This window comes from Balaenoptera acutorostrata, chromosome 8, assembly GCF_949987535.1.
Source record: "Balaenoptera acutorostrata chromosome 8, mBalAcu1.1, whole genome shotgun sequence".
Taxonomy (NCBI): Eukaryota; Metazoa; Chordata; class Mammalia; order Artiodactyla; family Balaenopteridae; genus Balaenoptera; species Balaenoptera acutorostrata.
Window position 1 is genome coordinate 108366221 of NC_080071.1, and position 12466 is coordinate 108378686.

Genomic DNA, 12466 nt, shown 5'->3' on the forward strand with positions numbered 1-12466 from the left:
TTGCGTTCCTGGGCTTGACTTTGCTTTGCTCGCCAGCACAGACCTGATAAACCTTTGGACATCACTTAGGTCCCTTTAGGGTCTAATTCACCTCTGGTACTGAGCAGAGACCACAATAGGAAGTTGGTTTGGTTTTTCACTTCCATGTTCTTCTAATTCAGGGAGTTTTATGATTCTGGTTTGTAAGACATTCTTGTTACGGTTTGGCCATATAATAAATCTACCTTTACTCTGAAATTATAGGCTTTGCTCATTGCAATGTAGTAAACATGGCGGTTTTTACATCAGTGAATCAAGTTTATATTTTCCAAAACTTCTGAGAAAGGCATTTCTGTCTAATCCAGAATTAGTAGATCCTCTCAAGATGGAAATATTTGTTGTTCCCATCAGCTGTCATGTAGGCGGCTACGTGCTTTCAGTTTGCGAAGTTGTTTTTGAGTATTTTGCCAGTACTGCGTTTCTGTTTTCTCAAAGTAAGTTGAAAAATAAGAAAATCATGGTCTTTCATGAGATTTATGGCAAAGTTATATTAGCCGTTAGGCTGTTCATGGGGTTCTGTCGTCTCAGTGTCCTGTGATGTGAGAAAGTAATTGGCTGTTCTCAGGCCAGTGGATGATCTTTAACCATGACTGTTGGGATTATCAGGCCACCTGGGATGGACTCAGGCGTGAGGCTGGGTGAGTGGAGGTGCTTGGCTAGGGGTGACAGACGGATCTTTTTGGATTCCATAGAAAACACAGGAATTCATGTCGAGACCAGTGAATGAGGGGTTAGCAGTCCCGATTCTTTATATCTGCACACTGATTTGCAGCAGGCAGGCTCTCTAGCAGGGTCAGTCCTCACGACTTCTCTTTGTAAAGAAGGCCAGGCTGGGGGAAGTGAACAGTCTTCCTTTTAATTAGGTAAGTTCCTGGAGTTCAGTGACCAGAGCCTTTATTCTGTTTTTAATCCAAATTAAAGTATCTTTCTAAGGACCCAGTGCATATGAAAATGACTGTGGCCTTTTATTATCCTCTCGGGGACGAGTGTGGTGAAACCATAGAAACTGATCATTTCCAGAAGACTTTGGATCTCGTATATTCTGATCCAGTTTGCTCTATTGGAGAGCTTTCTTTTCCATTTCTTACCTTTAGGTGTTATTTCACCTTCCTACTGAAATGCCCAGCTTTGTGAGGCCGTGGGCAAGTCCAGCTTTGCCCGCCCCCTCCTGTCGTTGGCCCGTCCGTCAGTGAGGCCCGAGCAGGGGCAGGCGCGGGCCGCGTCGCGATTACGTGAACGGAATGTGACTGACCATGTGTGAGTTTCTCTGTCTTCATTAAACTTGTCCCCCTTCTCTGAAACCCCTCATGCTGCACGCTAGCACGGAGCAGCCGTATCCCTCGACCCAGCATGAGTCAAGGGTGCAGCCGCGATGCCAGCCGTGAGAGCAGCCGCGATACGAGCCCCGCTCGGGGCTTCCCTCCGCTCGGTGAGTACCCGCCAGCCTGGCTCCTGGGGCTCCTCCCGCCCCGCCGGGCCCAGCCGCCTGCCTCCGTCCCCCGCCGCTGTCCCGCGGGCCTCTCCGCTCCCGTCCTCTTCCCGAGCCTCCCTTCCTGTCCCCTCTGCATGCTCGGATTCTGGCAGTTCCCAGTTTTCACATATCAGGGGAAGAAAGCACCCCTTCGCTCTATACTGTTGTCGCTTAGGACCACTTGCTCCGGGCAAGCCCGTCTGCGAGGTCGCTGCCAGCGTGTGGCTCAGCTCAGCCAGGGACCATTGCTGCTTAAGAGCTGAGCGCGCCCGAAGTGTCTCCGTACTCAGTGAATCGCTGCAGCCTGTTTTGAATTTCACCAGGGCTCAGCCCATGCGTGATTCACTTCAGAGAAGGAAAAAAAAAAAAGTATAATCATGATAACATTTAGGAAACTAAGCGCGTGCTCGGTTTGGGGGTGAGCACATTAATCGAAAAAGCAGCATGAATATTAGCTCTCGTTCTGTTAAACGAGTCACTTCAAAGCTTTCTTTAAAGCAGTCTGCAAATTGCTTTTGGATAAACGGCCTAAGTGTACAGCACAATGCAAAACCTTGATGTTCACTGTTAATTATTAAGATACTTTTCATTCTTCCTGGGCTCAACAGGCTGTTTAATGTTTGTGATCCGGTGCCACCCCAGGACAAAAAATTTATAACATTTGGTGGCCATGGTGCATGGTAATATTGTACCTCTGATCACCAGTGCGGTGTCAGTTGGGGCTGCTTGTCTGACACACGCCCCCTGTTTCAGTTTTCCTTACAGCTAGAATTTGTACTTTAACAATTTCTAGTATTCAAGAAAAACAAGACCGAAAGAGAAACATTTATCCTTTATAGAATATTGAATTTACATTTTCTATTTCGTTTTAATAGTCTTGCCTTTCTCTAAAATGGACATATACCTTTTTACCTAGTGCAAATTATTAATCCCCGAAGACGTCTATCAACACATACTTTCACACACACGCACACACAAGAGAAAAGGAATGTTTTGTATTCTTCAGTAATTGTGTTTTAGTTCTTGGGCATATTAAGTGCTGTACAGCTGTGTATTTTCCTCATGATAAGCATGGCAGGTAGAAATCACTTTATACCGGTAGGGCCTAGGCCTGAAGTTATTCTCTGGAACTGTGGACTGCAGCAGTCTGTTATTTTGACTCTAATTATGAAACGGGTCTTTCAAATATAAAAATGTCACTCTGGAAGATGGATGTTACAGCAAAAGCATAAGGTTTTAATATTTGCCACTATCTCCTTCTAATGTCGTACACTCCTTCCCAGTATCTTTTCTCCCCCGATTCATATCAGTACTCAGAATCTAGACCTATTTCTTCATGACCACTGTCCCTTGTGGCGTTCTCAGAAAGAGCAGGCGGACAGATGCAGGGCCCTCTAGACGATCACCTGGCTTGCTGAGGAGATACCTATGTGAGGTGTCCTGCTTGATGGGCATGAGGGCCTGAGTGGGGCAGCTCACCTGGTCCCTGCCAGCTCTTCCACAGCAGTCCACAGCATTAGATCAGAATCCTCAAAAATCCGGAGCAGCAAGGATGATTTTTTTTCTGAGTGAACTGGTGGTTTTTCCTTTTAAGTTAAGGCTGTGTATCTATGCATCCTTGTTCACGATTTGACCTTCGAAATGACCTGTTCTATAAGTGAACAGTTCAGTCTGGTTCTTGGTTATCTTGCCTCTTAGAGTTCAGTGTTTTTATTTCACATGTACACTGCTGTTTTTGTTCCTGTCCATGGAAGCAGCCTTTGTGACCCAGCATGTGGTCTGTGGACCAGGCAAGGTGTGCTGGATTCTTGAGGTCCTGACTGGACCCTGAGGAGCTGAGGGATCCGGTCTGATTTCCACTGAAGTGTTCTGGTGACAGCCCGGGCTGTGGACGTGTGTCATTGCTGCTACCACAGCTGGAGCTGTGGCTGCAGACATGTCCCCTTCTCACAAGCTCTGGTACCAGCGTGGTCTTCTGTGTGGTCAGGGCAGGAGTTCACATCATTTCAGCTCGGTTTTTAGACCACGACTTCTTTTCTTTCTTGTTGGGTTAAGTCTGTTCATAAAACTGCTGTCCAGCAAGAACAGCACCAGTGCCCACGTGTCCCTGGCACCGTGCTGAGCGGTCAGTGGGCATATAACCCTTGCGGGTCCTCTTCAGCCTCTGGGACAGGTATCGTCGTCCCTCTTGTCTGGATGAGAAAACCAAGACCTGGGGAGAGGAGGCCACTTTCCCAAGGCCACGCGGGTCTGACTTCAAAGTGTGGCTGTTCCCCTGCCTCACCTGAGGTGTCTTTCATTGGTTCTTCCGAAATGTGCTAACTGCTTTCTGAGCCCTCTCCAGGCTCAGGTACAGAGAAAGTGCTTGGCCACATTTCTGAGTCGGGATTTCCAGGTGTGGCAATGGCACCTGGGAATTCATGGATAAGTCCCAGAGGTTGCTGCCCCCTGGGGAGCTTCCTGCGCCCTTCGGAGAGTGTGATGTTTCCTTCTTATTCTCATTCACTTTAATAATGTTCATTTCCTACCCCCTTCATAAGTCAGTGAGATTTTGCATTAGTGCCCCTTTGAATCAACTTACGTAGCCAACCTTCACTTTTTAAAAGAAAAGGACAGAAGTAATTCTGTTTCAGTGACTACATACTGGGTTTGAGCTTACATTTTTCTTAAAAAGTTATTTTGGACCATTTTAATGGTATGAATACATAGTGACAGTGACAGCTTGTAGGTGAGATTAAGGCTCTAGGACTCTGCTGTCAATGAGGCTTTGACGTAAGCGGGTCCACCTTGGATTCCATCGTGGGACGTTCACTTGAGAACGTGACAGAGGACTTGTTACGTGACGGATTTGCTGTAGAATATTCTGTTGAAACAGAACCAAAGGACGACTTTATAAGGAACCTTCAGATCAGGTGTTGCTTAAACATGGTTTCCAGTTTAAACTATCAGGATACGATACCATTGTGCTTGTACAAGAAATGAATAGTTTGCTTCACTCTTACAAAGTGTTTTGCCAGTTTCCTTATGTAAGGAAAGTGATTCTTTTGTAATACCTGTTTTAGAGCTTGCTGACTTAGTTTTGTGTATCTCGAGGAATTAGGGATTTTCTTTTTCTTTTGCATGCTAGTAAAAATTTGTCCTTACTGACCAGGTAACCTTTGATGTTCAGTACACCTTATCCCGCAGATATGCACATTTCACAAGGTGACATGAGCTTAAGTAAATAAAATTGTATTGAAGAGTTTGGGGTTTTGCCATTTCATGACTAAGCATGTAAATGTGGGAGGATTCTGGACTCTGGCACTGCTTAGTGTCACTCTGTGAAACCTATGAACTCTCTGTGCTACAGTCACCATGTTCTTTCTAAGTAATGATAGAAGCATGTTATCTTTTTTTTTTTCGTTTTTTTATTTTTTCTTTTTTTGAGGTAAAGAAGAAGCCACATATTATGTGGCACTCGGGTCAATAAATTCAGGTTTGGACCCAAGCCTGTATTTCATAACTGTTTCTAAAAGTTATTCTCTCCACACGAGGATGGAGTTTGGCATATCTTTTCTCAGACTGATGAATTGATGTGATTATTATGAGTACTTGCTAGCAAAATAATATTTATTAACCAGCACTGCTGCTGTTAACCACCACGGTTTATTCTGTGCCTGGCAGCGTTTCAAGTGTTTGATGTATAGTCTCTCCTAATTCTCTTAACTCCCAAGAGGAGGGTACCCTTGTTGGCCCCATTTCACAGATGGGGAACTGAGACACAGAGGGGTTTAGTACTTTGCCCAAGGCCCACACAGCTAGTTGAGATCTGACCAGGACTTGCCCCCCATGTGTCACGGAGCTGGTGCTCATAACCAGAGGCCTGCAAATGCCTCTCCAAGGAAGGCTGTTAAACTTATTACAGCCAACTTTCCAACAGTTAAAACAGTGAGTTCATTAATCATTAGGATATTTCTGCAACAGAACAGCACACATGTTGACTAGGGAAAATGGAATTCAGTTGTTGAGCCCCCTTTTTTCTTTTTAATTGATTTATTTTTTAATCTGTGAAGCATAAAGTATTTATTTCTTTTTTATTGAAGTATAGTTGATGCACAACATTGTGTTAATTTCTGCTGTACAGCAAAGTGATTCAGTTATACATACATACGTTCTTTTTCATGTCCTTTTCCATAATGGTTTGTCACAGTATATTGAATGGAGTTCCCTGTGCTCCACAGTGGGACCTTGTTGTGTATCCATCCTGTATATGAAAGCCCCCTTTTTGTGACTTCATTCTGTGTCTGTTGAGAGAACGTCGTGAACTTCTCCGCTTCTGTTTCTGGTGCATGGTCGCGTGTGCATCGCATCCTGGCGGGAGGCGTGGCCCATCCTGCTGCTCCGCCCCCTCGGCGCGCCCCCGGCGTCCTTCCCGGGCCCAGTCCGTGGTGGCGACGGCGGCTCCCAGCGGCAGCGTGCACCCGGGGCGGGGCCGCGGGGTGCACAGGCAGCCCTCCCCCTGCGCCAGCGCCCCGCGTGCAGCCCGGGCATTGGCGCTCGCTGTCCATTCGCACCCCACACCATCTCTTTCCGTGAGGAAACACGGCCGCGTTGGGAGCGGCCCCGCGTTCCCTCCGGCCCGTGGCCGCTGCTGTCTCGGGTTCTCGTGTGTTAACCCTGTGGGTGTTGCCGTTCCTTTTACCTGCAGCCTCTCGACGTCATTCCAGGTCCACTAGTGCTCTCGCCACGGCTGACTCTGTTGGGCAGTCAGGTGAACACGCGCTCATGCATGCCATGCCTGTCCACGCTCATTGTCACATCTGTTGCCGTCAGTGTCCGCTCGCACTCGGCATGTATGCACCTCATATTTTCTTTCTCCCCACGATGTGCTTCTATTTTTTTTTTTAAGTTGTTGAATGTTTATGGTCCTGTTAATAGGCCGTAGATGCTTTGTAGCGTGTTTGAAGACATCATTTCTCTAGTGTTCGTACTTAGGTTAAAACAAAACAAAACGAAAGGATGGGGAAGCACTTCTGCCCCTCCTTTCACTCCCTCCCCCAGGAAAACTGCAGCCCCAGATAGGTGTCCTGAAGGGTCCCTCGGAGGAAGTGGGGTATGGACGTCATCCAGCAGAGGCTTTCGTCTCTCAGTCTCAGCTCCCAATAAAGTGGTGTCTGTTAATGCTAGCTGCTACCGTCCGGTTCTAATTACTTGGAGGTACTATTTAGTGACCAGATGTTCCAGATTATAGCAAATCTCATTTCATATGTATTGAAGGAAATGGATCGTCCTAAAGCTTTTATGGAAAAACAAATCATGATTAGGATGATCAAGTCAGGCCAAAGGTAGCCTTTGCAGCCTGCAGACCCGAAACACTCCATCTCAGCCCCATTGTAACAATACCCCAAATGCCCTGGTTAGCCACTGGGGCAGAAAGTGAGCGTACAATAATGCATCAATTTGCCGGATTTAACTGGCATCATTTTGGTATGCTAATAATCCCTAATGACTGTAGTTTATCAACTGAGTACAAGGCATAATCTGTTAAATCAGACTGTTGATGGTGACAACTGTGACCAGTTTACTGAGTTAGTGTCTCTGTTTTTCCTCTAAATGAAGCCACCTATGCATTTTATTATGTATTCTCTGATTAGGATATTCCCCTGAAGATTATGGGCCAAACTGAGGGCACAGTCATATATATCCATCTCCTGGAAACTGAACAGTACCAGAGAGAACGCAGAGCAGATTTTGGTCTGGCGAAAACAAAAGGCTTATAAATTTTCTTAGGTCCAGACAAACATTTCCCCTTAAGATTTGAAATTCAGTTATCTACAATGTATATCAAATGATCTGCAGTCACTGTGTATGGCAAAGCTGTATGCATCTGGGAAGCACAGAATAATTGCTTTGTTCTTACAGTTTTAATTTTGTGTCTGAAAAATCAGTATTATCCCTGGAGCAAGAATTGCTGGCATGAGACCTACTTTTTTTTTTTTTTTTTTTAAGATTCTGTTTTATTTACGTTTATGCTGGGTAATTTTTAAATGGCTTATAACTGAATTACTTTCATTCTGTTACTCATAAATCCCTTACTATCTACCCTTTTTTAATGGAAAAAAAAGACTTGAACAAAGATCATTTATAAAACTATGTGCATAATAAATCTCAAATTTATAATGTTATTTCAGGTGATGATTTATATTCGAGAGAGAATTGTTTTGTGGTCTTTTTTTAGTTTATTTGGCACATTAAATCACCTTTTAAACATACACGTAATGGTGAAATTCAGTACAAGCAACAAGTGCATTAAAAAAGGGGATAGTATAACATACAATTTTTGTTTCCCTCTAAAAATTCATAACTATATAGCTTTTGATTAGCAGTGTTTTAAATCTTTTTCCCCTTTCTGTGGCAGTGGAAGGTATAACGTTTCAAAGCTGACAATTTAAAAAAGCTAAATAACACTTCACTTTTAGAGCTCCCCAGTTTGTAGATGATGTCTTGTTACCTGCCCAAAATTTTAAATATATCATTTTGTAGGAAAGATCAATTATGTAAAACAGACATTAGCTTTCTTTTATATTTATTTTTTCTAAATGCTTCATTACTAGAATATTGCACATGCAGAGATTTTCCTTGTCCAAACAGTGTCTTATTTGTTAACAAAGAGAAAGCATTTTTAATCTTAACATTTTTCGTCCAAAGGTTGATTATACGTTAGCATTTTAGATAAGAACCTTTTACCGGACTGCTTTGTCTTGAGCTGCCACGGCTGTGAGCAGCAAGGCCTCACAAGGGCAGTGAGTCCCAAGTAATCTCAGCACTTCTTAAGGAAGGCTGGTCAGCTCACGGAATGGGACTTCTAAAAGTTAGTCTTTCTGGATTCGGCGCTTTCACTGCCATGGGCCAGGGTTCAATCCCTGGTTGGGGAACTAGGATCCCGCAAGCCGTGCGGCCAAAAAAAAATTAAAAAGTTAGTTTTTATTGTCTGCGCTTGTTAACAGGCGTAGAATAGCTGTTTGAACTGCTAAAGTCGGAAATTTTTTTGCATTCTGTCCATTTGGTTGACACGTATAAACATTATCCTTTAAAAATCCTTTGAGGGACTCAGGAGAAATTTATATTATCTGAATGATTAATGTTTTGCAGCGAAGATACTAGCTTTTCGTGGTGAAGATTAAAGAATTTTAATAAACTGATTTTTAAATAGCCTTTGGTGACACAGGCATCATGATGAACAAATACCTAACATTAATTGAGCTTAATAACTGTTAAACAGTGGAGACACTAATGAAAATTTGCACAGAGATCAGTTTAATACATTTGTTTCAAATTTTAACTTTTTATTACACATTGCGTTAGAACTCATTGATCAAACCGTGAAGCTTTCTAATTAGTTTGACCAAATATCAGGGCCGCTAGCCTTTAGAGAGAATGCTGTATACATGAAAAGACTACCCTCATGGCCCAGCCACCTTCTATAATCAGGTCCCCCCCCATGTCTCAACACTTTTCAAAAATAGACTGTCATTAAAGAACCGTTTCAGTTGTCAGGATGCTTTTTGGCACGATCGTATTAAATGTGAACAGTGTAACCGCTGCCACTGATAATAAGCAGGTCAGGTGTAGTTGAAACTACACGTCAGGTGCAGTGAAAATTGGCTAGAGATGCTTCCGTCCTCTGTGCAGTAAGTGGGACGAGGCAGGAGCCGTCGCAAAGAAATGAAAACACGTGAGTTAAAGTGACACATCTTTTGCTTTTGTTTTTTAACTAGACCGGTTTGGGCTCGGCCAGGCAGGAAGAATACCTGGCTCTGTGAATGCCATGCGGGTTCTGAGCACCAGTGCAGATCTGGAAGCTGCTGTTGCTGATGCTTTGGTAAGAGGCACGACGTGTGTGGAGTCTCTTTGAATTACTCACCTGCGTTTTCCTCTGTCTTAACAGGAAGTAGTCTCCAAACCAGGTCACTAAATCAGCTTTGACACTCTTAAACTGTGTGAATTTATATTATTGTTCGTTTCTTCTTAAACTGTGAACTCTGTACGTACGTGAAAACTGGCCTTACAAGACACATTAGCATCCAGTACGTCTTCTGTGCTCCTCAGTGTCAACGAAGTTGTGATGACATCAGGCTTCTCTGATGTCATTGGGCTTCTTCTTTTCCTTTTTTATCTTTTTTTTTTTCCCCCCAGCATTTCCTTTATTCCCTTCTATTGCTTCTGTTGCTTTACAGGCTTTGATGGCATAGCCTAAGCATATCATTGTATAACAGTAGGTCATAGCGTTTGTGGTTTGAAAATCTTGTGTTGATTCCATTTCCCTCACTAGTTGTTCCATATGATTTTATGTTTGTTTAAATGAGTCCTTAAGTCATTATTTACGGCAGTGTTCCCAGATTTTAGGTGAACTCTCTGAGGGTATGAAGCACCTGTGGAGCGTGCTTTTGCATTGTTATAATGTAATGTCTAAAAAAGCAACATAAAGCGATTAGAAGTCCTTGAACTCGTGGTTATAGCAAAAAATTCCTAAGTAGAATCAGCCTGTGGTCAAACTGCCTTTTAAAGATGCATTTCAGCTGGTAGTAACACAGCCTCTTGTACTTTCTGGTTTATGTGCTCAGCATTTAAAATAGACATTCTTTAGAACTGCCTGATCTCTGGTCTTGCTTGTACTGTTTTAAGGCTTGTTCTCTTCTAATGAACAAAGGTAATACCCTGCTTTCAGACCCTGAGGTTTTAAATCAAGCCCTGTTTCATCCAATCAAAACTTTATAGCGTGTGGCCACAGTGATCAGACCCCTGAGGTTTTAAATCCAGCCGTGTTTCATCCAGTCAAAACTTTATAGCGTGTGGCCACAGTGATTCCAACTCTCATCCCTCCCGGCCCTCTGTCATTTATTCCTGCTCAGCCAGATTTCTCTGGCAAGCATCTGTGAGCAAGCAGTTTTCCGCTCTCCTCATGGTTTCACGGTGAGGGCTGCCCGGCCAGCTCTGTTCCTCAGCCTTGTGTGTAGCAGGGCTTTTTCTGGCAGATACTGGAGTTCAGGATAATTGCTTTAAGCAGGACTTTAACTTAAGAGTCACGAGGTGGCACACAATTGTGTGAAGCGGTTCTTCCTTCCAAGTTGCTGCATTTGGAATCTGTTTCTTACTTATTCCGGGACTTGAAGAAGTGGGGGCCAGAGGGGTGAGAAGTGATGGATGCGCAAAGCCCTCGGTGAGACAGCACTTCGGTGGGGGGGGGGGGGGTACAGTGCCCAGAGTGCCAGGGGGTAGAGTAGGACTGGAGAGTCTGGGCTTTGCCGTCACCTGACTTGGGCTTTTCTCTGAGCTCCGGCTCCCCTTACACCCTTACTGCCCTCACTACTACGTTTTGTCCAAACTGCTTGGTCTCTCCAAGTGACCTACTTCAGAAGAGACAGCGCCGGGATGGTACACAGTCCTTGCTTGCAGAAAAGAAGTCCCGGGGCAACATCTGTCCTAGGAGCAGGCGACAGAGTTAATAGCGACATTAGGGATATACCTCAGCGCTATGGGGAGAGTTTCAGCAAAGAATTCCAGCAGATACCGGAAGGTCTCGTAAGAGGCGTAGGAGGGTTAGGAAATGCCATTGTGAAAGCGTTCTTTGTTATTTGCTTGACACGAATCGCTTGCTAACCTGTATTTTTGGTTTGCTAAGATATGTTCTGCTGTACACTTTTGTTGCAAGAACGATCCCCACATATGCTTCTGACATAATTCTCTATGCTTTTTCCCCATCCTTCAATATTTTCCTGCCTACAGCTGTTAGGAGACTCCAGGAGCAAGGTACCAGTGCTTTAACTTTTGTTTTATGTTTGGTTTTTTTTTTTCTTTTTTTTTCTGTTGAGTGTATTTCCTTTAGGAGCTGGTAAAAGCAACAAAAAAAGCAGCATAGTATAGAAATTCTGTTCTGAATTGTGATTTTGTGGAAACTAGCGACACTGTTGCTGGTGAGGGAACTGGTCATCTCTCACATTTGCCTCAGTGTTGTTTTCAAATATCAAGCTCTGCCCCTTTTCCTACTAGTGTTACATTTTAGTTATTAACCTAGTTTGTGTCTCCTCTTATGTCGTTATTATTTCATGAATGGATACATTCAACATTTTTCTTATCTTAGGAATCTAGTTGATGTGTAAGTGAGATGACCATATAATTATCATCCTACCAAGGATACTTTTGAGAGTGAGAGAGGGTGCTGTTAGTAATTATGCTGGGACAGTAGGTGGAAGGCAGAACTGTCCCGGCGTACAAGTCGCATTCCTAGAAAATCACATCGGTACAATTTAAGCCAGTAGCTATTTGTTTTTCTCTTAGAGAAACCGTATTTTATAAGTTTTATCTATTTTATGTAGCTGTTGCTAAATTATTTAGGGATTTAACTTACAGTTTTACATTCAGAGGTAAGAGAAATGAATGACACGGGTATTCTAGTCTACAGGAGGCCTATTAGTGTTGTAAAACTTTAAGTCCTTAATAAAAATGGTTTAGATCATTTAGGAATCCTTTTATGTAGGACACTCTGCCCCTGACATTGCAGTGCCAGACGTTCTCAAGGAAGCATGAATATTCAAACGAGTTTACTCACAGACCCTGCTCAAGATAGACTGCTTTTGATTGGGAAGGGGCTGTTGGGCGCTCATACTTACAGCGCTTCAGGTGCCGAGCCAGGCTGTTTAACATGTAATTACACTTAATCCTGACAACAAGCCTGTGGGAAGGGTAATCACTGTCATCTCAAAGATGGGGAAACTGAAGCAGACAGATGAGGAGGCTTTCTGAAGTCACACAGCCAGTCTGTCTTACTGAGAAGGCCCCGCACCGCGCTAGAGATCATGCTCTTTCCTCCCTGCTGTGGGTTGCCCTGCTTGTTACTCACCCGAAGTCTGCTTTTCTGTGTTTACTCCCCTCATCTGTAAGCGCAGGGAGAGGGCGGTGCATGCGCCTGTGTGTGTG

General features: G+C 43.9%; 1 protein-coding gene across 2 annotated transcripts in view; it reads left to right on the top strand.

The window, feature by feature from the left end:
- The window catches only part of CLASP1 (cytoplasmic linker associated protein 1), a 264971-nt gene that overhangs the window by 186344 nt on the left and 66161 nt on the right, over nucleotides 1-12466 (top strand). Inside the window, exons 27-30 of one of the 2 annotated variants that reach the window (XM_057550862.1) lie at nucleotides 1361-1468; nucleotides 6198-6260; nucleotides 9268-9371; nucleotides 11276-11299. In XM_057550862.1, coding sequence (XP_057406845.1) covers nucleotides 1361-1468; nucleotides 6198-6260; nucleotides 9268-9371; nucleotides 11276-11299 — 299 coding nt within the window. The remainder of the gene's footprint in view (nucleotides 1-1360; nucleotides 1469-6197; nucleotides 6261-9267; nucleotides 9372-11275; nucleotides 11300-12466) is intronic. The other variant, XM_057550863.1, reaches the window with a different exon arrangement.